The sequence below is a fragment of the Pseudorca crassidens genome, chromosome 9, assembly GCF_039906515.1.
Source record: "Pseudorca crassidens isolate mPseCra1 chromosome 9, mPseCra1.hap1, whole genome shotgun sequence".
Classification (NCBI taxonomy): Eukaryota; Metazoa; Chordata; class Mammalia; order Artiodactyla; family Delphinidae; genus Pseudorca; species Pseudorca crassidens.
In genome coordinates, this window is record NC_090304.1 from 102332954 (window position 1) to 102358751 (window position 25798).

General features: G+C 58.1%; 1 protein-coding gene and 1 long non-coding RNA gene across 8 annotated transcripts in view; one reads left to right on the forward strand and one right to left on the reverse strand.

The window, feature by feature from the left end:
- LOC137231040 (uncharacterized) lies at positions 1–24867 on the forward strand. Its single transcript, XR_010946359.1, has 3 exons — positions 1–278; positions 15827–15922; positions 24628–24867. It is a non-coding gene; the product is annotated as an uncharacterized lncRNA (long non-coding RNA).
- KIRREL3 (kirre like nephrin family adhesion molecule 3) overlaps positions 1–25798 on the reverse strand; it is a 551606-nt gene that overhangs the window by 19451 nt on the left and 506357 nt on the right. For all 7 annotated transcript variants that reach the window (XM_067751511.1, XM_067751509.1, XM_067751513.1 and 4 more), the window contains 6 exons: positions 18395–18545; positions 12157–12262; positions 6942–7090; positions 5354–5481; positions 4119–4245; positions 634–734 (listed from right to left, as the gene is read on the reverse strand). In XM_067751511.1, coding sequence (XP_067607612.1) covers positions 634–734; positions 4119–4245; positions 5354–5481; positions 6942–7090; positions 12157–12262; positions 18395–18545 — 762 coding nt within the window. The remainder of the gene's footprint in view (positions 1–633; positions 735–4118; positions 4246–5353; positions 5482–6941; positions 7091–12156; positions 12263–18394; positions 18546–25798) is intronic.

The window sequence follows — 25798 nt, forward strand, 5'->3', positions numbered from 1 at the left end:
CTACCAGTGTCAGCGGAACCTGGGTGGGAGACCCCCACTTCTACAAATGCAAATATCTGGGAGGGCTACATGTGAGCCCGTCAGGCGGCCCAAGCTGCACTGCGGGGAGGGGCGGGGAGAAGGGAGTGACGCTTTCAGAGGGAAACTTGCTAACTGGGGCAGCACTCTCCACGGCATCGAAGCAGAGGAGGGCTGTGGAGGCGCAGAGAGAGGTCTGCTGACTCTAAGCTGCATCCTATTTGCAACTTTGCTAAAGGCTGGCCTTGAACCCAGGAAAGGTAAGAAATCATTTTTCCCCTTCTGCTGCCCTCACTTGCCCTCTGCCCCCAAGATGCAGAATTTGGTCGGAACCATTTGTGTTGGCACACAGCTGAGAGGCAGAGAAGAGTTAAATACACCCGCAGGCGAGGAGCACAGCCTGTCCTGAGAAAGGAGACTGCCCGTGATTTTTGTCTTCGTGATGCCTTTCCAAGAGACACAAGGCAGGAATAGTTTTCCCCGACGGGGAAAGGCAGTGCAGAGGCAAGACTGACCAGCCGGATGGTGGAGCGGCTGCAGGCACAGATGACCCACCAAGCTGCCCAGCCTGGGGGCCGTGCCACTGGCCCTCCCTGCTCGCCCCGGGGCACTCACGATGCGGTCGGGTGGCGGCGTGCTCCGGATGAAGCACTTGATTTGGCCCTTCTCCCCGTGGAGGGCGTGCTGGGTCTGGGTGCTGGAGATGATAGGGGGTCCTGTTGGGGAGACAGCATCACATCAGGGATTCGGGAGGGGGTGGGCCCTGGCTGGGCCCCTCTTGGCAAGTTCAGAAGTTTATACATTCATTCAGTCGTTCAGCAAACAGTTACTGGAGGCCTGTATATGCAAGGTGACGGGCGAGACAGGGGACTCAGAGATAGATGAACCTTCAGTCATAAACGTCTCAAGGGATCATGAGTGAGTGCCTCTAGGTCAGGACGCCCAGAGACATCAAGAGCTGTCACAGGAGGTGGGGAGGTGAGCACCAGGCAAAGTGCTAACCGACTTCACAGGAGAGAGAACTCTACCCGGCAGGTGGGGAAACCTTTATGAAGAAGGCGGTACACTGCGAAGGGAGTGGGGGAGGTGTCAGGGAGGAAGGAATGTAATGTCACCTCCACCTCAGCCAGCTGTTGGATTTCAAACCATTCCCTTGTATCTCCAGTAGAGGGCGCGCTTGCCTAACAAACCGGTGTCCTCGGCAGGACAGGAAAACCAGGCAGGAAGGGAAGTAAAAGATGTTCCTCCACGAAGCGGCGAAGCGGCGAAGCGGGGAATCACCCCCCCACCCACCTGGCATACATGGCTTGGGCTGGGCACCTTCACGGACTTCATCTCACATGTGTCTCAGGAGATCCCTTAGTTCATCGCTTTGCACGCCACATACATACCTGGCCAGCCCAGGTGGGACCACAGCTCCAAAGCTGACCCTGACATTATCCTATCCCGCCCGGGCGTGCGTGCGTGCGTGGGTCATGTTTATGGATGTCTCTGGGGACACCTGGACAGCCTGGAGGGTCCACCAGGATTCCAGCAGTGCTTCCTGGCCAGTTCTGCCTGTTAACTAACCCAAATGACTGCATTTAGGCTGGGAAGGGAAACGTCTTGGAGATGGGAGAGGCAGACATGAGGGACCCTCAAGATAAGGGCTTCCACCCTCAGGGGGCCTTCAGAGTTCCTCTCTTAGGAACCTTAGCTCCAAGAAGCCTTTGGCCAGGAAGGCTTCATGCTTTAGGACCTTGGTTGGCGCTTGCGGGCTGAAAGTGATGATCCTGTAAAACCTTTTCCCCTTCACTCCCCAGGAGCTAGGATTTCCCTGGGGTGGGGGTGGGGGGCGGTGTCATCAGCTGTTCTAAAAACGATCAGGTAAATGCATACACATTTAAGGGCTTCTTAAAAGAAAACAGGAATCGGGGTAAGGGTAGAGTGGGGTGGGAGAGGCAGAACACAGCAGTAGTACGGTTTATCTCCCCCTTCCTGCAAATCCCGGGTTTGAGCCAAATCATGGGCCAGTTTATTCCCCAAAGGGCGATGGCCAGCAGTCATCTCCCGGCCGGGATGCATTTTGATGAGAACCTCATCTCATTTTGGATTTGTTCATAGTGTTGATTCCTTCAGCCTAGTCCAGGCCTGCCCAAAGGGCTTCACCACCCCTCCCCACCTATTCTCCAGACACAGGTATAGACAAGTCCATTCCCAAGTCCACGCACGTGCCGGCTGGCAGGCTCCTCTCTGTGGGCCACTTCCTGCATCCTCCTGCCTCAGGGCATGATGACCCTCATTCAGAAACAAGCAAACTGCCTCCTCGCTTCACTCCAACCTCTTGGGTGTTTCTCTTCCTAGCAGCCTAGGGGAGCTTGTGTCAGAGGATTGGAGGCACAGGCGGGGGGTTGGAAAGAACGACCCTGGAGAGTGCAGATTAAACCCTGGATAGACACCAGGGCCCAGGCTGGGGTGTCCCATCCAAGAGGAGTGTCCCTTTGAGGTGTGCGTTCCCTCCTCAAGAAGCCGCTTTGAATCCCTGTTGGGAAATGCTTGGAAGTCTAAAGTGACAACGGATTTTAGTCCTTCCTTTATCCGTCGTGTTTTCCCCAGCAATGAGGATGCTCATTTAAAAGCTTCGGGCTTGGGGACCCCGGGGGCCACACGTGAGTCTGAGGGTCCCCAGCCCGGCTGGTCACAGGGCCATCGGAGCAGAGCTGGCCGTAGTCATGGGCCAGCACGACTCCCAGCGCCCTCCCAGAGCGGGTGGCGGGTAGCTGGGGAGGCCGCTGATTTCACCAGGGGCTAGCGCCTGAGCCCAGTGTCAGACACAGGAGCCGGCAGGAAAAGGCTGCAGCCCATGTTGCCATGGATATATGGAGGTGCGATCAGATGCTGTTATTTTTAGCCCTGCAGCGCCAATTTATTGGTGGCGTCCTGGGGACACGTAGGAAAGGCAGGAAGGCTTCCGAGTCAGGGATCTGCCCTGGACAGACGGCTCCGGGGTCTTAGCAGATTCACCCTCCCTCTGGGGCTGCCACGACTCTTGGCGAGGGGGGAGGCAAAGAAAGAGATGGAGGGGGCTGGCTCATGGGGACCGCACCAAGCTGGTTTTAGTTTCTAGCAAAGCAGAGACTAGAGGAAGCTGTGTGCCACCTGGGCTGATTTCTGGACCCTGGCTCAGCCCCTCACTAGGGCCCTGGTCTGGAACAGGAAGCAGAGGCCCTACAGACGTGGGTCTGTGGCTTGGTTCCTCTTGGGGCTCAGAGCCTTGATCGGGAGACAGACTATGCGGGAGCAGAGGCCTCACAAGGAAACCGAAACCCAGCGGAAGGAGGACGTTTCGAAACACAGAGGGAGCTGTCTTAGCATCCTCACCCTCTCAGACCAGCTGCGTTGGTTGCCGGCGTGGCCCACGCACACATAAAGGCAGGGACATCGAATTTCCGTCCTGGTGCCACAGCCTTCTCGGGTCTGACCTGAGCTAGGTCCCAGCTTCTCTGGGACCTCCTACATCCCATCAACCAGGCCCCGTCCCCTGAATGTCTCATGTACCAGTCATCTGGTAACTCACACTGTGTTCTTGGAGAGAGATGGCAATACTCTCCTGCTGTGGTGATCTTATTACGTATAATAAGACAAGTTCCCTGCCCTCAGGGGACCCCCCCCCGAACTTGGCCCTGTGGGGATGGTGGCAGGTCTTCCTCACTGAGTGGCTCTAAAAATGGGAAGAGGCAGACGAGGAGTCATGGAGATGCCCCCTTAAATTCTCCACCGGGGCCCAGGTCATGGTCGAAGCGTAGATATGGGATCTATGTTGGTTGCCCAGTAGCTCTCGGACTCTTTTTCCTGGCCAGGAATAAATTCATCAGCCATCACTTTCAGGGCTGAGACCCCTTAGAAGGAACACAGAGGAGGGAGGTGACCAGAGAACCACCCAGGTCCTTTGTCACCCCAGGGCTGGGCTCTGACACGGACTGGAACAGGTGGATGTAATCACTATGGACCCACAGTTGGAGGTGGATGTGAGGCCCAGAACCCACGTGTGCCCCTTGGGGCAACACCAGGGACCCTCTTGGCCCCCTTCCAGCCCTGCCCTGGCATGAGTGGGGTCTTACCATTGACAGTTAGGGTCACCTCTCGCTCCCCGGCCCCTACCCGGGGCACCACAGCTCGGCACACGTACTTCCCCGCGTCCTCCTGGCGGACGGTTTTGAGGGTCAGGGTCTTCTCATTGCTCAGGACCTAGGAGGAGTGGGGAGGGTCAGACCCCGAGGGCAGGGGCCACGCTCTCTGTCTCAGAACCAGAAAGGCTGAGAGGCAGGCCGGGTGGCAGGGTACACAGTCTCCAGCATCTCAGCAACAACAGGGGGTGGGGTGGGAGCCGGAAGTCTTCTTACACAGTGTGCCCGGCGGGCTGGCGGGTGCGGGAGACCACGGCACAGAGCACCCCGTGAGGCTGAAACAGCTCCGCCCCAGCGGCAGCCCTGAAGGGTGGGAACGCAAAGCGGGGGTGAGAGAGAAGGAGGGGGCCTCCCTGGCTGGGGCCCCCAGGGCTTCCTCATCCAGGGGGTCTGCCAACCAGCCCGTACCAGGCTGGCCAGGGGTGAAGCTATCCTGCCGCTGAGCATCTCTGAGGGTCCCGGATCTGTCTTTCCTGAGTCATTTGCAATATCCCTTTGGGATGAGGTTTGGCGTGATGAAAAGAAAACAGGCTTTGGCAACAGCTGCTCTGAGTGGGAATCCCGGCGTCAGCGGTGCCTACTTGTGTGGCTTTGGGTGTTAATTATCTTCTTGGAGGCTCTCTCCTTATCCCTGTAATGGGCGCAGTGACACTCAGAGGACAGGGCAGTGTTTGGCACACAGTAGGGCACACAGAAGCCACTTTTCTGCTGCTTCTCCCCCTGCTTCCCTGCCCAAGGCTCTCACTGGTCCTCCTGGGAGGAGGGATGTCTGAAACTCCTAGGCACACTAAAGAACACATACACTTTAAAAGGGGAACACAGGAAGAAAGCAAGGCTTAACCCCAAAGTTAAAGGGTAACAACTATTTGGGGCAAGCGAAAAAGCCTTTCTAGTGACTTTTCGCCCCAGCATCTTGGGGACCACCTGCTTTTCTTACAAGGCTCAGGATAAAGCAGAACTGCACCGGCTGAATGTGTTTAGACCCAAGGTGGGTACGTGTGGGTACCTGGGGCTCCCTCTCTTCCTTCTGGGGCCTTCCTTCCTTCAGTTCTCATGGGAGGCTAACGTCCCCAATCTAAGAGTGAGAGGGGCCATGGGAGGCAGTTCCCTCCTGGACTGTGGACCCCGCACCCCTCCAGGGCCCTCCAGGGTCTGAGCTGCGGACTCACCACGCCAGAGCCCCGCTTCATCCAGACGATGGTCAGGGACGGGTTGCCTGTCCAGGCGCAGCTGAAGACGGCGTCGGAGCCCAGATCCACGAGCAGGGATTGGGGTTCCGTGGTCATTCTGGGCCCGACTGCGATGGGAGGAAGGAGGAGACAGGGCTCTCGTGGGCTGGGAGCTCTGGGGACCCTCCTTGCTGCTGCCTCCCCTGCCCCATTCTGGTTGGGGGAGGGGGAACCACTGGTGCCACGACCCTCCACTCCGGCCCATTGCCTTCCGTTCCGCGTCAGTCCTCTACCGGTCTGGGCCCGGGTCTGGGCAGTAAGGAGGAGACCCCTCTCCCCCAGTCCAGCCTCCCTCGGGCCCACCATGGGGGTAGGCAGCACCAACCAGCCCCAAAAAGCGGCTCTGGTCCCATTTCTGCCTGGACTTGCCCCCAAGGGCTCTCCCATCCCGTTCCCTCTGTCCTGGTCCCAGGAAGCCCCCCTGACCCCAGTGTGGGGGCAGAGGGTCCTTCCCCCAGCCCAGAATCTCTCTGTGTCTGCCTTCAAGTCAACTGGCCACCTCCTGCAGGCCTCAGCCTTGTGACCGGGAGTCAAGGTACCCGTGCGTCTGGCCGAGCTCCCTGGGCCCACCCAGGGCCCCGCAGGGCCACTGCAGGGCTCTGAGATAAGGAGTGGGGAGGCCAGGCCTCCTGGAGGTGCCCCCCCGCGCCGGCCGCCCTCCCAGGTTACTCTCTAGTCCAGCCCCGCCCCACCTCCTTTTCAATCCACCAAGCAGGTGGCCTTTGGCTCTGTTGCCCTACACCCGCCCTAACCCGAGTCCCCTGCAGACCAAGCCTTGCTTCCCAGAGTGGGTGCTGCCCTGGGATTTCAGGGGTGGTGACGGGAGGGTGTGCAGACAGCTGTTTTCAGGGAGCAGAAGGTGTGAAATCAGGGTCAGGAGACCCAGATGAGTCCCTTGGTGCAAAAAGGGAGTCGTAGCACTTTCTGCTGAGGCCCAGACGGGCGAGGGGGCGGTCAGGTCAGGCATAAAGTTTGCAAAAGTGCTTCTAAATCTGTAAAGGGCAGTGGATGAGCTGATGCGCAACGCTGTGGCCACAGCTGTGGGCTGTTTCCCCGAGGGTCCCTTCCTGGCCACTGGGGAAGAGGGGGAGGCCCTGATGAGAGGCGGACCCTCTTCAGTCCTCATTCTGCCACTTACTCGCTGCGTGACCTTGGGCCTCCATCCCCTCATCTGGGTACTGGGAAGAAGAAGTCCAGCCTCCCCGGGTGATTTTTTTTTTTTTAGTAGTTTTTTTTTTTGGCCACGCCGCCTGGCTTGTGGGATCTTAGTTCTCTGACCGGGGATTGAACCTGCGCCCTCGGCAGTGAACGTGCAGGGTCCTAACCACTGGACCGCCAGGCAGGTCCCCTCCCTCGGTGACTATGAGGGTGGAGATAAACACGAGGAAAGCTTTTCATAAAGCGCACGGATTACGAGCCTGTGAGGCACTCTTATGTCACGTGCAACGAGGCCACGGCGGTTCCCCCTGCCGCGAGCAGCGCCCAGCCAGTGCGCGTGCGCCCGGGAAGTCCCTAAACAGCCACTCACAATAGACGTCGACATTGCGGCTGATGTTGGTGCTGCCTAGGGCATTGGTCGCCTCGCAGGAGATGGGCTCGGAGAAGTACGTGTAGTCCACGGTGGTCTGGTACACCTCCCCGGAGGCTTCCTTGATGATCTGGCCCCGCTTGGCCCACCTGCAACGCAGGCGCCCGGGCTGATGTGGACCTCCGGTGGCAAGGGCGTCCTTCCCGCCCGGGGGGCTCTTCTCTCTGGGAGCCGGACGCATCCATCCCGCAGAAAAACGAGGCCCAGGGAGGGGCGGCGTGGGGCAGGCCCCCGAGCGGTCCCTCAGGGGAACCCTCTGCAGAGGGGTTACTCCCAGGGCTAGGGGTGTGGGGTTGGTGACGGGGGCAGTGGTTTCTGGTCCGTGGGTCACCAGGCAGCCGGCAGCACTCGACTAGTGGGTTATTCTGGAGGGAGGTGGGTTGACTATTCAGTGGGTCAGCGCACCTGGCGGGCCAGGTGATGGCTAACCCAGCTGTCAGTCCCCAAACCTCTTGGCCCTCTTGCTGCTCTGAGCTCTCTCGGGGGTGGCGGGGGACCGTCCTGGGCCACATTGGAAAAGAAGGAAGCCAAATCCATGACCGAAGAGGCCCAGGTCTAATGGTGTGTGCCCACACACGCGTGCACTCCTGCACACACACGCACTCCTGCACACACGCGTGGGGCTCTGGAAGCTTGATTTCCAGACAAGGCGAGAAGCTGATGGAGAGGTGTGAGCAGTGGTCCTGACTGCTCCCTCCCCAGCTCGGTCAGCTCTCTCCGCCCCCCTGTCCTGACTCCTGTCCCTGGGGGCGGGGCGGGGGGCGGTCCCCTCATGGTGTCCCTCTGTCTCTGAAAGTCCTTTCAGCCTGCCCCATGGTACTTGCTCTGTTTCCTGCCCAGCCTCTGCCTCCCACCCAGGCTCCGCCCCTCAGAGGCCTGGGCTCCATCAGCACTGGTTTGATGGGGGCGGGGGAGGGGGGATGGGAAGACAGCTGTGCTGACTTCTTTGCTGGGCCAATTGGCTGATCTGTGTCTTGGACCCGGCTCAGGGGCGGTGATCACTGTGTTGGACCGGTAGCTGGGCAGCCTGCTACCTGTGGGGCAGTGCGGCCAGGGGGGGGGGGGGGCGGGGGGGGTGCCTGTGTGCGTGAGGCTGGGGTTTCCTTACAGATGCCTTAGGAGAGAGAGTTCAGAGCTTCCCCTGGTTTACTCCTGTTGCGGATAAGACTTTTTTTAAATCACAGAACTTCCGACCAGGCTCTTCCTACTGTGGCTCAGGCCTGTTTTGGGGTGCATGTCTTTACCAGAGCTGGGCAGGTACCTTGGCCCTGTAGTCGTTACCCTGGGGCCACAGTCCCCTGTAACCACATTCCTGGAGCCTTTCCTGGGGCCACAGAGGCCCGTCTCCTGCCCTTCCTGCCCTTCCCTCCACCAGCCCCCACTCAGCCTGCCCGTCTGGCCGGAGGCTGCCCGTCTCCCGGCACAGCAGGGAGCATCAGGCTGGCACCATGCGGTTATTATCTCAAATTAACATGGGGTCGTTATTCAGAAGACAATTAATAATAACAATTATAGTTTAACAACAGAGCGAACCATAGCTCCCCGAGAGCCGAAGGAGCTTCCCAACAAACTATTATGAATTATTCATGAACCATTTCAATCTCTAACTTTAATTTAATGACCAGACTTAATAGTCAGGTACAGCTCCCGCCTGGGGTGGCTGAGTTCAGTCCCAGACACACGGTCGGGGGTCGGTGTCCAGCCCCTACTCCATCTACCCTGCTGCAGTGAAGATTTAGGCGGTGGGATGCTGGGGGGTGGGGCAGGCAGCTGGCTGGGCTGGGGGGAGGCAGGTGAGCCCCTCCTGCCCTGCCCGGACCCCTGCTCTTGCCTGCCCACAGCTCCAGATGCTGGGGCAGGGGTGGGCTTGGCCCCAGCGAGCAGGCTCTGCTGGGCAGTCCTCTTCCATTATTGGGGGGTTCCTGGGGCAAAGGGGGCTTTCTCCCCACCTGTCTGGGTCCTCTCATAGTGTAAGAAGGGCGAAAGCTCCGCCACTGGGGCCCTGAGGATCTCAGAGCTGCTGGGGCATCCTCAGGCCCGGAGCCCAGTGGTCCAGGCCACACGGGTCTCCTCTTCCCCAGAGCAGGCTGGCCTGCCCTCTCAGAGCCAAAGAAGGGAGACTTCAGGGATGCCGGATGGCTGTGTGGCTGCGGCTCTCAGCCCCCAGGGCCCGTCTCCACCTTGGAGGTGAAGGGGGGGCAGAAGGAAGTCTTATGCCGTCTTCTCCCAAGGCCACAGGAGGCCAGCTGTGGGGCAGAGCCTTGGGGGGCGCCCCACAGTGCCCTGCTCACATCCCACTCAGCCAGTCTTTCTCTTCCCCATGTTTACTCCCCTCCCACACCAGAAAGTCCCTCGTAGGCATCCCTTCCAGAAGCTCAAACCACTCACTGAAGCAGCTGGTCACACGACCAGGGGTGAGCCGGGATGCAAGTCCCGCCCGCTCCCGTCTCCCCTCCCATCTCTCTTCTGTTTTCCAGCTTCACTTCCTCCTTCTCCTCTTTCCTCCTGTCCCTTCCCTCTCCCACCACCCACCTACGCCCCTGCTGCCACTGCTGCTGTCACTGCCTCGAGACGGGCGTCAGATTAAACCTTTCCCAATCAATGTCTAATTTGGCGAGAGCGAATGTAAGAGGATTCATTATTTATATCACACAATCGGGAGGCTGGTGTGTCAAGGCTGACAGGCTGTTCTCAATAGCCCTGCCTTTCACTCTGGGCGGTGGGACCCGCCCTGTCACCTGCCCGGGTGGGGTGGCCCTCAAAGCCTCAGAGGGGAGCAGAGAGGCCGGAAGAGATGCGCTTCAGGTGCGTGTGGGCCTGTTCTGCTCGCCCCGGGGCCGCTGGTCCAGTGGGGCAGCCGAAGTGACTGCTGAGTCCAGCTGGATGGGCTCCCCTGCCCCCCCCCCCCAGGGCCCCTTGCTGGGTGCTGGGGTGGACGAGGGCGTATCTCTAATTTCCAAGATTACAGCCTCTTATGCGGAACAGGAGGAAGCAATAAGACCAAAGGAAGTTAAGAAACAAAGACTCCTTAGTCTTGTCAAAGTCAGTTGGGAAAAATCGCTGTGCCTACATGCCAAGATCTGCTCAAGGCTTTTCCTCTCGGATCCCAACACCACGTCTAGAAGGACCATCTGCCTGCTGGGTGAGCCCTTCCTGAGGCCAAGGGGCTGAGCCAGTTGGGGGTGGGCACAGACGTCTGCCTCCGCTTGCCATGGCCCCTGCACCCCCTTCCTCCCGGGCCACCCCAGCTCTCCCACATTTTTCTGGAGGCCAGAAGGGCTCCCTGAGAGCCTCTGGAGTCCTGGAGGGAGCCTGATTCGCACCAAAGCCTTTTTGGGGCCTATGGCTAATCGGAAGCTCAGGAGGAAAGGTGGCAAGTAAGGATAGGTGCATATCTGCAGGGGGCCTGCCTGAACCTCTGGCTCCTCCTCTGTGTGTGATGAGCTGACCCAGGCTCTGAGCTGCAGGGAAGGATGCGGATGGAGGGGAACCACAGGTGCCCAGAGCCTGGGGAAACCCGCACGTCCTGGCTCATTCACTTTTTAGTTTGGAAGCTAAATATAACTTTGTAGTTATAGAAAAGTCACCAGAATGGCCCAAGTACCTGCCATATTCCCTTCACCTAGATCCACCTGTTGTTAGTATCTTGCCACATTTGCTTTCTGATGACCTCTCCATACGTAGATTTATACCTTATTATTGTCAACGATGTGAGGGTGAATGTGGGTGTGCCTGCCCGGGGGGGGTCAGTGGGAGAGAAGGCCTGCCCAGGGAAACTGGCGTTAGAGGTCTTTTCTGGGCAGATGGTGCCGGTGTTTAGTGCTTGCGAGCAGAGAGCAGACAACAGAGAGAAGCCCACCTGTGGATGGAGCCCAGGTCTTGCAGGTGCAGGGTGGAAGCTCAGAAAAAAACAGAGACTCTTTGTGCATCTCCTTCTGCACCTTTGTCACTTGTCCCAGTCAAACCAGACCTGCCCCCTGGACCTAAGGGGCTGTAGGACTCCAGGGTGCCTGAAGGTCGTCTGCCCTTTCTCCTGCCTCTAGCCCAGTGACTGGTGAAATCGACAGGATGGATGGGTTTTCCTCCCATCCTTTATCTCAAGGATAAAGACTCTGAGCCTTTCCTGGGTTTCCGGTTCCAGCGTTAATTATCTGCACTGCAGGGGCACCACCTATGTCCAGCCTGAATCTCTGGCTGCCCCTCTGGCCCATTTCCTCGAGTTCTGCCCGCTGGGGCCGCACTGCCTCTCGTCTCCCCTGTCCTCCACTCCCACTGGCAGGCTTGTTTCCTAGTCTGGGACCATTCCTGGCACTGGCTCATGCTGGGGCTTCATAGCCCATCTCGACAGTGGAGGCGACACCAGGCTCTTCCATCAGGTGTGGGCTGGGGGAAGGGACGGGGCAGAGTGAGGGCTATGGTGAGTTGCACAGATGCCTCAAGGAGGGGAGTGTCTGAGTCAGACCCCGGAGCACCTCTGAGGCCGCTCTGTGTCTGGAAGTCTTGGGTGGTGATGGTGCCCGGGCAGGAGGGTGCCCAGAGAGGGCTGCTCTACGTGTTTACGGAGTCTGCGAGCTAATGTCCTGGAGCGCCGAGTGCCTGCCACACAAGTGCTCCACTGAGAGCTGTTAGGTGACCGAACTGCGGGCCCGCCTTCAAGAAGCTCAGTCCACAGGGAAAGACAGGCGTGCGCAAAGAAGTGACGCTTTTATCAGTGTGGTGAGCAAAGGCTGCACAGGGGCGGCGGGTATGATGGATTCCGGGTACCCGCCGCTCAGGGCTGGCTGCCCCGGAGACCCGACGCCCCCAGGAGAACGGTTTGGTGAGCACAGGACTAGAATCCAGATGCTGATTGATCATGCTCGTTCTCCTGGCTGTTTCAGCTTTTTTTCCCTGAGCCTCTTTCCCTCCTTTCAGAAATAAGGGGTAAACAAGCTGTTCAAACAGAAGGAGTGAAATCTTCTGCCTCAGAGGAGGGGAGTGTGTGCTCATGAAGGAAAGGAGAAGTCCACCTGGCCAGGGGTGAACGGGTGTGCTGAGCACACCCACAGTGGACCAGGCACCGTGCAGGCACCGACCAGGACCACAGGTGATGCCCGTGTGACAAGGAGGGGTGTGCAGGGCGCCACGGTCTGGGCCTCCCCAGCAGGGCTCTTACCTGTACTGGGTGACGGCGGGGTTGGCCTTTGCAGAGCAGTGAAACGTGACCACGTTGTCCTCCAGCACTGGCTGTGGCTCCACCGACAGGTTGACAAGCGGGGGGTCTGCAGAGAGAAAGGGGTGTCCTTGCAGACGGGGAGCTGCGTTCACGGTTTGGGGGCTGAATCCCCGGGAGAACATGAGGGTAAAGGCCAGTGATTCCACCACCTGGGACTCTCAGAGCAGCCACTCCCCTGGGGGTCCCCAGAAAGTTGGGGGCCTTGGCAGGGGGCTCCCTCCCTCCCTGGAAGTGCCGGATTTCAGGCCGTCTGGCGGTGGGGTCAGGGCTCCCGCTGTGGATTCAAGGCCGGTGTTTAAACGAACGGTCAGCCAGGAAGCAGGGCTGCCTGGGCCTCAGAGCGTACTGTCCACCTTCCAGCTTTGGGAGTACTAACCACTGCAGAAAGGAGAGGTGGGAAGAGGGGCTGCAGAGGCCAGAGGGGGATGTGGACACTAAGCCCCTTTAAATACTAACTTTCTGTCTCTGAAGTATCTGTTTCGTGTCTCTTTGTGTAAAGGTTCTGGTGCATGTTGCCTTGAAAGTGGCATTTACACCCTTTCATCAGCCTAATCATCTCTGCTGAGTGCTGATTGTGTCACCCAGCCCTCAGCTCCCCAGGCCTGGCTCGTCTTTCTCACTCAACATGACGAGAAGCCCAGCTCTGAAGTGCGAAATGGTTGGAGGTAGCGGAGACAGAAGTCAGAGAGAGACGGGGAGACACAGGGACACACAGATCCGTGCCGAAGGGGGGGGGGGACAGGCAGAGAGATGCCTACATAGGAGAGACATGGAGATGAGGGAGGGAGAGAGAGAGACATAGAGAGAGGGAGACATACACAGAGAGAGACACACAGAGAGAGGGAGAGAGAGAGAAAGTGCAGAGGCAGACTAAGAAAAAGAGGCAGAAACCCAGAGAAGCAGAGAGCAGAGATGGACAGGTTCAGAGAGAGACTGACATGTACACAGAGACACACAATCAGACAAAAAATTTAGACTTAAGGCAGAAAGACCAAGGGAGACTAAACAGATGGAGACAGAAAATGATAGGGTGCTGGGGAGAAAGACCAAACAAAATAATGAGAAACTGAGAAAAGAGGGAGAAACAGACGCGGAGTGACCTAGAGATGGGAACAAGAGGAGGAGGGATCGACAGCAGAGATAAGAGGCGGGGAATCAGCCCAGAGAGAGGCCCCAAGGTGGCCTGGCCCTCCTGAGCTCCAGGGAAGCAGCCTCGGGACCTGCTCTAAAAGCAGGGCATCCTCGAGCTCCTGGGCACGCGCCCAGGGCCCAGCACCCCAGGCATCTGCGCTTCAGGGGAGGGGCGATGACAGCCAGTGCCTGCCCTTCTTCCTTGTCGGGTCCTGGAGGTCCGGCTGGAGTTCGGCTCCAGGCTGAGTGAAGAGGGCAGCTTGGTCCCTGCGTCCTAGCCAGGCCCCGCGGCCACGTCTTCTAGCCCGACCTCACCAGTAAGCACGGCAATGTGCTGGAAGGGCATGAGAACTTTCCAGGGGTTCAGCCCATTTTCAGAAAAAGAAGTGAGGAGGTCGGTTTCTCAGACCATCGAGAAAATGCTGACCCCTCTGCGTGCATGTGAAGGGCACCACCGGGGGAGCGAGACCCCAGCCGCCTGGCCCAGCTCCTGGCTGAGACGGCAGGGTGGTCCCCGAGCCCCTCAGAGAGTCATCTGTGCAGTCGCCCAGCCGTGGACGGAGCTCACCCACCCCGGAGTTGGGATCCTTTGGCCACTCGGCCTCCCTGTGCCCTGCTGGTGCTCAAGCTGCCAGTGCTGGGGCACCGGGCCCAGGGAGATGACCCACAGGGGCTGTGCTGGGGTCTGCAGACAGCTTGTTAAGACACGGGAGAGAACGCCGGTTCCTGAGCAGCAGGTGGAGACTGAGCTGGGGCTGTTCTCCCCACATTATCCCCGGGTTCTGGTTGGGGACCATGAGCTTCTGCTACTGGAACAGCTGGCTTGTCTGCCTTTTTCTGGAGAGTTAATTACCGGGGAAGTACTTCAGTGATCTCAATCTTGGTTTCTAAAGCGTAATTCCAGTGGTCCCAAAGATGTGTGGCCAGGACTCTCCGTGACAGCTCTCCCCACACCTCCCAGGAGAGCTGCACCCCCAGAACCCTGCAGCCTCTCCCCGGCTTCTGCCCGTCACCCTGATGCCGGCCCACCCAGCCGAGGACCACCGGCTTCCAGGGCTAGTTCAATGGCCTCTAGAAACCCGCCACAGAACTTGCGGGGTAGTTCCAGGAGGTCTGCCCTCACCTGGATGTGCTTTATAAAGTGATGAGGCTTTGGTGGCAGGGAGATGGGGCGCACACCTGATGGAGGACCCCCTTCGGACTGCCTGCTCCCCTCCTCCAGCACAGAGCTGCCCTTCCCAGTTTATCCTGTGAGCACCCCTCTCCTGCAGCTTCCCTACCTCTCTGCAACATGCTCGGTACCCCAGCGAACAGGCCCTGGGAAGCTTCCACACTTGCCAGTCTCACCTGTGCTTCCACCCGAGGCCCAGAGGTGCCCGTGCTCATCTCTCCACCCCTCTCCTCTGCACGCGCAGGATGTGAATTCTCAGTAGTCTACCGGGCTCCAGAGGTATAAATAGTTTATGTCATATCCAACTATTAAACACGATTTTAATCCCATTTGTGATGTCAGCTGAATAACTTGCAGGGGGCAGCTTTGATGTAGCTGGTGGAACTGAGATCGCATTGAACAGATGTCACAGCTGAGAGTCTTTTAGTGTTTCCATCAGCAACCTGCCCGTGTGTGTGTGTGTGTGTGTGTGTGTGTGTATGTGTGTGTGTGTGTTTTCAGGGGAAGTATTACATCGAGGAGGGGGTGAGAAACTCCGTGATTCAGTGATTGTACAGCACATCCATTTGCAACTTGGCAGCTGTACGCAGAGTCCAGATGTAGCAAGGCTTTGGGGGTGTTAAGCTTTCTCTCCCATTACTCAATCTGGGGGCTTTGTCTTCCGTTGGGTAACATCTAAAGACCAAGGGAAACAAACAACAAATGTGTTTTTGCTGAGTTTCGTTGCTTCTTGGTTGACTGAGAAAATGAGCAGGTTTGGAAAGGCAGCTCTGATCCAGCCCGTGGTGTCCACAGTGAACAGCTGGATGCTTACTGAATGAACAAAGGGATACGCGCGGGCAGGGGGAGAGCAGGAGGGAGGGCGTGGCGAGAGCATGCTCTCTTGCTCGGCAGGCGCACGCAGACACCTTCAGGAGAGGGGACAAATGGATGCAGACCTCCCCCTGTTGGGGCTGGGGGCATCGGGGAGGGGCAGCTGCACCCCCAGGACTGTGCACGGTAACAGCAGCTGACAGGTGCCGGGCGCTGTGCTAGGGTCACCACCCGAATGGTTTAATGTAATCCTCGCAGCCAGCAGGTGAGCCAAGCGCTGCTACCTCCACGCACAGATGAGGAAACCGAGGCACAAGGAGGTCAAATGACCAGGTTGGCATCACTCAGTAAGTGGCAGAGCCAGAATTCAAACCAGGAAGGATGCTATGGGTTTAACCACGACGCTAGACTGCCTTGGACGGGGCCCACCTAGGAAACCGGGCACCTGGGTTCTCAACCTCAGCCTGACCTCATTCCCGATGCCTCCCCCCTCAGGTGGCTGAGTTGTTCCTGGAAAGAAGGCCAGCAAAGTCCAGAGACCTGGCAAGGCCGGCGACCTCCTCCCATGCAGACTGTCATCTGCGTGCCCTGGTAAATTGATCATCTCATTAGAGTGTGTTTAGAGGAATGTGTTTTAGTAGTTGGTGGGCTGTTGTCATGATGATGACTTTCTTGTTGACAGAAGAGGTTCTGCTGTGTGACGGATAGCGGACTGGAGGAAGCAGGAACACCCCTTGCCCTGGGTCTCTCCTGCCAGGGCCCAGGAGCCGCCCAGGTGGTTCTTTTGTGAGGGTTCCGTGGCTGGCATAGGTCTCCTGACCAGCTGGGGGGTTGGTGGGCGAAGGAGGGAGGCGCTGCACAGTGGCCACGACTGGCAGCCTGTTATAGGAGGCTTGGATGTCTGTGTCTCCCACCCTCATTCCTCTCAGATTTGGCTTGTATCTTGAGAGAGCTCTGATTCACGGTCAATCTCAGGGCGAAAAGAGAACTCGGATGTCATTCGATCAGATCAGACAAGGAACGGGCATGTCTGCGGTGAGGTGTCCAGCTTAGGCCCGCATGGCTCGTGGGTGGTGGAGCCTCTCTGGATGTGGACCACTCCATCCTCCAGCATCTCGCTTCCTTTCCGTAGCTGGGCCTGCTGCTAGATGCCACGCCTGCTGCATGGAGGAAGCAGGCGGCTGTGGACAGCCAAGGCCTGGACTGGGGTTGGGGAGGAAGGCATCCCTCTCAGCGTGACCCTGAACTTACATGACCCTCAGAGCGAGGGCCTCCCTCCCATCGCCCTGGTCCTAGACCTGGCCAGAGTCCTCTGCCTGGTACAGGTGGGGGTGGGGGGGTGTTAACAGCTGGTCAAAATGGCAAATACAAAACCTTCTCCAAGGCCTCAGCTGTTGTGTCTAGGTGTCCGGAGCAAGCCCATGTGAGGGTTTCAACAGTTTCTTCCGCCCTCTGGAACCTAAAGGTCACCTGCCAGGATTCCAGACACTGGGAGAAGTCTGCTCTCTGGCTCCCAAGGCGGGCCCTGGAAGCCCCAGGACATGGCCCCTGCAGACCCCAGATCCCTGGAGAGCCACGTGGAGCACAGAATGCAGACACTTAGATGAGCCAGGGCTGTTGGGAGGTGTTTCTAGGTGGATTTGAATTAAAATGAGTAAAATGGCAAGGAAGAAACAAATGCCAACCTACAGCTCTGGCCTTGTCCTTCAGAGACTCCAACCAAAGCCACCAGCTCATGGTGGCCTCATGCTCTGTGGCAGGGAGGGGGGTTTAAGAGAAGAAGAGTTGACTTCCGGGGGCTGACACTTCCAACCTAAGTCAGTCCAGTATGGAGAGCAAAGCTGCTGGGGCCCTGTGTTGAGCTCACCTTTGTTCGCGGAGGCCGACGGGTACCGTAGAGAGATTTTAGACCTTCAGGGGTCTCCTTTAGGGACTTTGGGAATGCAGTGCTGGAGGAGATTTAAAGTGTCACTGTTCATGCTCGTCGTAATAACTGACCCTGGCTGAGGGCTCCTGGTGTGGACGTCTACAAGAAGAGTTCCCAGCGTGGGCTCTGGAGAGCTGGATGCCCACCTCAGAAACCCGTGCGGCCTGGGGGCCCTCGGTTTCCCAGATAGGGACCGCAGTCGTACCCTGGTCCGGGAAGATCCCACATGCCGCGGAGCAACTAAGCCCGTGCGCCACAACTACTGAGCCTGCGCTCTAGAGTCTGCGAGCCACAACTACTGAACCCGCGAGCCACAACTACTGAGTCCACGAGCCACAACTACTGAAGCCCGTGTGCGTAGAGCCCGTGCTCCGCAACAAGAGAAGTCACTGCAATGAGAAGCCCACGCACCACAACGAAGAGTAGCCCCCGCTCGCTGCAACTAGAGAAAGCCGGCGCGCGGCAATGAAGACCCAATGCAGCCAAAAAGAAATAAATAAAAAGATTACATGAGATAATACGGGCAAAGTACGAGCTGACTGAGCGATGATTCCTCTTCCTCTTCCTCTTCTCTCCCTGACCGACGCTGCCAAGACAGGGCCTGGTGCCGTGCCTCCACTCTGGAGCCCTGGGTGCCCCTTCTGCTCCCAGCACCTCTGCTCTGGCTTCCTCTCCAAGGGAGGGTGTGAGGCCGCCCGGCTGGGCTGGCACTGCCACGGCTGACCACCCTATTTGTCGGTGTGGAAGTTCTACCTCATACAGGTATGGAAATGGGGCTTCAACTTGTCGCTTGTAAAGGACCCTCATCGGTGATGTTTTCTTTTGTTTGTTTGTTTTTTGGCCGCGCTGCGTGGCAGGTGGAATCTTAGTTTCCTGACCAGGGATCGATCCCGTGCCCGCTGCAGTGGAAGTGCAGAGTCTTAATCACTGGACCGCCAGCAAAGTCCCCAGTGATGTTTTTAAGAAGATTGTCACCCTCATCTCTGACAGGAAGAAGGACAAGATGGTCCTTTGGGTGCCCCTGGGGTTGACTGACCCAGGTCCTGTCTCCAGCCCTCCTGCAGGGGTATGGCTCTGGCCTGGCTACATCCCCCCACCCGTGCTCCGGGCAGGGGGGGGGCTGGGTCAGTACTCACGCTGGATGTCGATGGTGACCGAGGTCTCCTTTCCTCCGGGGATGGCTTTGTTGGTGGCTCGGCACACGATGCTCTGCCCGTTCTCCACGTCGCCGGGGGAGATGAAGAGGGTACTCACAATGCTCTCACGCTTGCCGTCGCGAAGCAAGGTCTGCGGGGGGAGAGAAGGCCCTTGTCACTTGTCACTCAGCTGGGGTGGCCTGGGTGGGTCACGTGCCAGTCTTGGAGAGGAGGAGGGAGCCCTGTGGATGGAGGTGGGTCAGCTCAGCACACCCAGGGGAGCCCGTCTCCATGCAGAGCCAGGGGTTACCGTTGGCTCCCTGGCCCAGATGCGTGCTGGGCTTCGGCTGGAACAAGGAACTGGAAAGTTTTCCAGCATGTGTGAAAATCAGCCTGGACTTGCCCACCCTGACACATAAAAGAAGCCAGGCTGGGCCTGACGGAAACCAGCTTCTATGTAGAAATGAACTTGTGACTATTCTGCCTCTGGTCTGGGGGTGTCTCTGGGTCTGCAGGAAGCTCTGAGATGGGGGGCTACATGCAGGTGCTGTGGCCCCTGGGGATGCCGCAGGCTGTAGAAGGGGGTGCAGTTTGGGGGGTGGGGGTAAGGGCGGGGCTGGGAGGGATGTGGGCAGAATCAACGCACACTGACCATTTCATTACTTTACCTGTACAAACCCTTTCAACGTTTCAATCGTTTCACTTCCTGACCTCATTAGAGCTCGGACCAAGCCACAGGCGGGACAGATGCCATCGTCTTTCATTTGACAGGTGAGAAAACAGGTGTGATCAAGAGAGGCTACGGAGCTTGACCAAACTCACTTCAAGTTGGTGATAATATAAGTAAGAGGGTCTTGGAGTGAGTTGAATAGTATCCCCCCAATTCATGTTCACCCAGAACCTCAGACTGTGACCTTATTTGGAAATAGGGCCTTCACAACTTGGTTAAGTAACTAGTAATTAGTTAAGGATCTTGAGACAAGATCAACCTGGATGTAGAGTGGGCCCCAAATCGAGTGACTGGTGTCCTTGTAAGAGGAGGAAAAGACACAGGGAGAAACAAGGAAGGGGGCCATGGCGAGAAGGAGGCAGAGATTGGAATGATGATGTCACAAGCCAAGGAAAGCCAGGAGCCACCAGGACCTGGAAGAGGCAGGAAGCCAGGAGCCCCCAGGAACTGGAAGGAAAGCCAGGAGCCCCCAGGAACTGGAAGAGGCAGGAAGCCAGGAGCCCCCAGGAGCTGGAAGAGGCAGGAAGATCCTCCCTCTGGGGCCTTTGGAGGAAGCACAGCCCTGCCCACACCTTGATTTTTCGCCTCTACAAGTGTGAGACAACACATTTTGGTTGTTTGAACCAAGTTGTGGTACTTGGTTACCGTGGCCCTAGAAACTAACGCAAGCCTAAAGGTCTCCTGTCTTCCCCGTGACCACGAGGTCATTCCTCACAGCTGCTGTTTCCCATCATTGCCGCTACCCCCTCCCTCCTCTGAGCCCCCTTCCAGCTACTTCCGCAGCCGTTTACTGCCCCGAACCCTGAGCTCCCTGGTGGCCCACGAAGGTGGGTGCATACTGGGGAGGTGCAGTGTGCAGGAGGGTCACTTCAGGGGACAAGGTGGGGAGACTGGACTTGCTCAGTACACCCCAGGAAGGAACTTGATCCTGCAGCAGGGGGTGCCGGATGCAGTCTTACTTTGCCATGACTGGAGCCAAGGAATAGATGGACAGACTCTACTTCCTCAAAACCTCCCTGAAAATAACCATGACATCCTCTCTAATCCTCACAGGACCCTGGAAGGAAGGGAGCCTTGTCTCCTAAATAACGGAAGAGAAAACTGAGTTCAAAGTGAGTCAGGAACTTGCTGGGCAGGGCTGGGATTTGCACTTGAGAATGGTGAGCCCTGAGCCCATGACCCTCCCACTGCAGCTTCCTGAGGACCTGGAAGCCGGGTGGTGTGATCCCCACTTAAAGGTGGGAACAGTTAGATAATTAAGTAGCTTCCGAGTTTAGCAGTGACATGCAGGCGGCTGGACCCTGCCTCTAGGTCCTCAGTTCAGTACCCTCCAACACTAGGAGAACAGGACGGGAGCTTCGGTCCAGAACGGCGCGTCCTGCTGTAGACAAAGCCAGACTCAGATGCCGGAGAGATCTGCAGAGCAGGGCAGTAGTCCCGGCCTGTTTCTCCTCTGCTGTAGAACGGCCTGGGCGCAGGCCTGTTCCCGTCCATATTCTCTCCTGGGACGTGGGGTGATGGTCTCAGCCCTGGGCAGAGGGATCTTGGAGAGGGGCTGGGGGAGTGTGCTACGGTCAGTCCCAGGAGCCGGTGGGGTAAGGGTCTTGAGCTCAGCCTCAGGGCCAGGGCGCTAACCTGGAGGCCGGCCCCCGGGGGTAGGGCTTGGCGCGCGGGCGGTGTAGCCCCGCCCCCCGGAGCAGGGAGCTGCGGCCGCACCAACGTAACCTGCTGGCTCCGGCTCTGCTGACCTCCCGCGTCTATAAATAACCAAGCGATAATCAACAATTTCCTGGATGAAAAGAAGACCTCGGGGCTGGGGTTGAGGAGGGAGGGAGATCGTATTGTTCTCCCCCTCTCTTTTTCTTTACTTTTCCGTGGTGCTAACGAGGGGCATTTACATAAATTTTACTCTGCAGGCACCCCTCAGGTTGATCTACTTGAGGGGTGCAGGGCCGGTGGGAGGGGAGCCGGGGGCCGAGCTAATTAGGCCCCTGACTGCTGCCCGCTCCCCGCACCCAGGGCGCTCCTCGCCCAGAATGATGATTAATGACATATTTACTGTGTCCGGGCCTGTGCTTTTCTGGGAAATAAAAATTCTGGTTCAAGTTGTTTGTTCCGCCTAATTAGAGAAGGGGAGATGTGTTCATTAAACCGGGGGAGAGCTCAGCGCCCGCTCCCCACCGGCCGCTTGGGGGTGTGAAGGCGAGGCCACAAGGCGTTCCTGGGGAGGGAGCCGAGCGCAGGGCGAAGAGGGGGCCTTGGTCTTCTCACCCTGGTTTTCCTCCTTCCCTCATTCTTTCCTTCTGCATCTCCTCACCTCTCCTTTCTTTCTCTTTTCTTTTCCATCATTCCTCTCTTATAAACCTCCACTGTTCTCACATGCAAATGAAACCCTGGGACTTTGTGGCCTCCAGGTCCAGGCCAGGTGGACACTCTCTCATTTGCTGATTCTTGTCACTTCCCCGTCCTCCCTGCCCCTTCCCTCCCCTGAACTTGGCTCTGGAGACGCACCTCCAGGCCGCCACCTTCTGCTTGAGAAACGGTCGTAAGCACGCACTCAGCTTCAGGAGGGTAAGTGGGTTATTAGCGATGAATCACTGTTTCTGGGGTCGCCACCTCCAAGGCCTGGGGCAGCGTTCCCTCCAGCTTGGTGGGCACTAGTGTGACCCTGATGGCCTCTCCTGCGGGTGCCACCTGTGTGTGCAGATGTGGACCAGGAGCGGGGCCTATATACCTCACCTGCACAGGGGTGAACATGCCAGGGCCTGTGTGCGTGTCCACCGGCCTCTGGTCCACTAACTGCTTCCAAAGAGCCTTCCTGACTGTCCCAGTGTCTGCGGGAGGCTTAGGGCTCATCTCTGGCCCCTGCCTGTGCTGTGCTGCTTCCTGTCTGTGCATCCAGCCCCCCTGTCCCACCCCTGAGGGCAGGCACTTGGCATTCAGTTGGCAGCGGTAGTGGGGGAGCTGGGCTGGCCAGGGGCAGACTGCACCCTGTGTGAGGTTATCCAGTGTGGGCAGCTGCCACCACTCTGCTCTTTCCAAAGCCCCTGGAGCCTCAGCTGGGCAGTGGAGAGCCAGGCTGAGCCCCAAGAGCTGGGAGGCCTCGTGAGCACAGTTGAGGGAGGATGGAGGTTTGGAGGGAATGCATTGGGTGGGTGGCCCAAACCTGGTGCTGAATATAGGATGTTCATTGATATGCAAACAGCCTGGAAAGGGCTTGAACCGGCCTGATTGCCTGGCAACAAGGCCTCCTCTCTTCTCCCTCCTCACTCACCTCGCCCACCTGCCATGTCCCTCAAGTTTTTTTAATCATCTCTTTGCCTCCCCTTCTTATAGCTGCCTGGGGACTCCATTGGTGCCTGTCATGTGGTTTGAATGAGGGCTGTCAGGGAAGGTGGAGGTTTGCACGGTGCCTTTTGCCCCAGACCCTGTGTCTTCAGGGACCAACCCCCAGTTTTGTTCCCTGGGGCCAGGAAGGATGCTCTTCACAAAGAAGGCCAGGATGAGTGGCAGCTGCACACCGAGTAGAGACTCTTGGCCCCTAAGATGGACAGATGAGATGGGGGGTACTGGGGTGACTGGAGGGGAGAGATTGCAGAGCTGGGCTCCAGTGAGGGCCCAGCGTGGAACCTAATGAGGCTCATTGGTCCTGGGGGTGGGTGGGTGGCCCCTTGGGCAGGCAGCAGTCTGAAGCTGGAGGAAGCAGTGGGGTAGGGCTGGAGGGTAGGGGCTTCAAGGTAGAGATATACACGACTGTACATCCTAAGACCAAGCGACCCTGTTGTGCGCACCCGGGTCAAGGCCTCATCCCCCAATGTGGCTGCTGCTGGGGTAGTAGCAGATGGGGCAGGGATCTGGCTCCCATGGAAGACTTCTCTCTGGCCTCAGCCCAGACTGTCTCCTCTCCTCTTCCACAACCTGTCCTGCGTCCCCTGGTCTGCCTTCCCGATGAATGCCAGGTGGCCTCCATTCTGGTGCCAGGCCCGGAGAAGACGGCCTGAGGCTGGGTGTCCAGGAAGAGAGGACTTGGAGAGAGGCCCCGCCATCCTCTCCCCTGCTTCTGCAGCCAGACACCTGCTGGGAGCTGCGGGCCCTCACCCAAGCACCCGGGCCGCGAGGGCTCTGGCGGCCGTGGGTCCAGGGAGAGGCTCCACAGCCTGTGCTGCTGCATCCTCTTCCCGAGGATTCTCCCAGGGCGAGGGACTTAGCCATCCTCTGTGATGCCATCCTCAGTCCCACCAGCCCATCCTTCCCCTGCTGGCCACACGGTGGAGGAGCAAAATGAACACCCCACGAAACCTGGGCTGCTGTGTGACCTCTGGGGAGGGAGAACAGGGTGAGCCAGACGGGGCTCTGGGAGGAAGGGCCCAGTAATAACAGCGAACGTTTTACGAAGCCCTGACTCCACGCCAGGCACTTTACCCAGTGCTTTCAACGCATTATTCTCTCTACGTCTCAAAGCAATCCTAACAGGGGTCCGCAGTTATCATCCTCCCGTTTTGCAGATGGGGAAGCTGAGGCGGAGAGCTGAAGTTACCATAATATGTGATGGGGCTCAGGTCTGAACCAAGTTGGTAGGATCGTGGGGCCTGCTCTACTATGACACTGTCACACTCGCCCAGGAAATGTGGATGGCAGGGTGCACCATGGGGACCTTGCGGATCAAGTGAGGGAAGGCAGTGATCCTAAAAGCCTTGCTTCCCTCTGCCCGGCACTCTGCTCATTCAAGCCTCGCGACCAGCCTTTGAGGCAGGTGCCGTGGCTCCCATGGTAGAGATGGGGACTCTCAGGCACAGCAAGGTTAGGGAGCTTGCCCGTGGTCACAGAGCTAGAAGGAGGCAGAGCCTGGATTCAGGCTTCCCAGCCCCCTGGGTCCACGGGCTTAACCACCCACCATGTGGTAAATACTGAGGCTTCAGCTATGAGGGCTTTCAGGGCCGCCCTGTGGGATTTTTTTCTGTAGACGGTGGACCCTCCTTGACTTTGTGTACTCGTGTGTCCTCTCAGCCTCTCTCTCTCCCTGTCTCTCTGTCTCTGTCTCTCTCTCAGATGCTCATGTCCCTGCCCCTTCTCTTGCATAGCCTGTCTGGGGCTGCTCTGCCTTTGGGACTTCAGAAGTTCCTAGGTCAATGGCACGTGCAGTCCTGGGGAAAGAGGGGGCAGCAGAGGGCTGGGCTCTGGCAGCCCCCAGAGCAGATGCCATATGAGTATGGCTGGAGGATCCAGCCTTCTCCGTGTGCCCCAAGTCACAGGGTTATAGCTTGTCAGACCTGGCAGGTCCCTGCTATATGTGAATTGTGTCCGCCCCACCCCCGAACTCATATGGTGAAGCTCTGACCGCCAATGGCACATATTTGGACATAGGGCCTTTAAAGAGGTAGTTAAGGTTAAATGAGGTCATAAGGGTGGGGCCCTAATCCAATAGGACTAGAGTCCTTATGAGAAGAGGTAGAGACACCAGAGATCTCTCTCTCTCTCTCTCTCTCTGTCTCTGAACACGCAGAGGAAAGGCCATGTGAGGATACGGTGAGAAGACCGCTGTCTATAGGAAGCCAGGAAGAGAGGTCTCACCAGGAAGCAACCTCACTGGCACCTTGATCTTGGACTTCCAGCCTCCAGAACTGTGAGAAATGCATGTCTGTTGTTTAAGCCACTGGTCTGTAGTATTTTATTATGGCAGCCCAAACAGACTGATACAGAGTGTCTGATCCAGCCCCTTTGCTTTACACACAGGAGCCTGAGGCTCAGGGAGTGACTTTCCTGAAGTTACACAGTAGGGATGGATCCCAGGGCCCTGGCTGGTGGTGCTATAGTTCCTGTCGTGGGCCGTGGGCCGGCGGGAGGGTGACAGGGTCGGGTGGGACAGAGGGTGGAGCGTGGCCTCCCTGCTCTGGTCTGCAGGGGCACGGGGCTGGGCTCTCGGAGGGGCCTTCCCCTCATGGACGAGGCCAACGTGCTGGGGGCAAGGTCCAGCAGTGACCCGGACCTTTCTCTTCCCCAGATGGGGGCATGTCCTCTGAGGGCAGAAATCTTGGCAGGGGCCAGGCTGGTCCAGCTTCAGGGAGGGACTGGACAGATGCCCAGACTGAAGGAGCAGCCCTTTCCTTCATCATCTGGGTGATCCATCCCTGTGTCATATTTTTGTATTTCCTAACACAGCAGGGTGGCTCCCGCTCCGGATGTGGGTGCGAGATTTCTCTCACAGTAAAGCAGCTTCCCCCTGGATGGACTCGTGCCCGAGGGAAGGCATTTGTCCTGGGTCTGGCACCAGCTCTGGGTGGGGGGCAGGGGCCCAGGCCTCTATCTGCAGGTTTGGAGCTGATTCCTTGGCTGGGTTTTCGGCTTTGGACAGGAAGGACACTCCCTCAGAGGAGGGACGTCCTATCTCGTATCCGCCGTGGATGGTGGAGGCCGTGCTCATCTTTCCGGGGCCCAGGAAGTTGGTGCACTGGGAGTGGGCAGCAGGCCGTGCCCCTCCTGCTCTCTGAGGCCAAGGAGGGCCAAGGGGAAAGGAGAGCCACGGTTCTGGAGGCCTGGGCCTCCCGCCTCAGAGCCTGATCCAATCTCTGAGCAGCTGCGCATGTGTCTGAGGCTGCCCGGAGAGGAGGAGTAGGCCCGCCGTTGGGAGGATCGTCATCAGGTGAGAAGGGCCGTCACTTCCCTCGTCTGTAGAT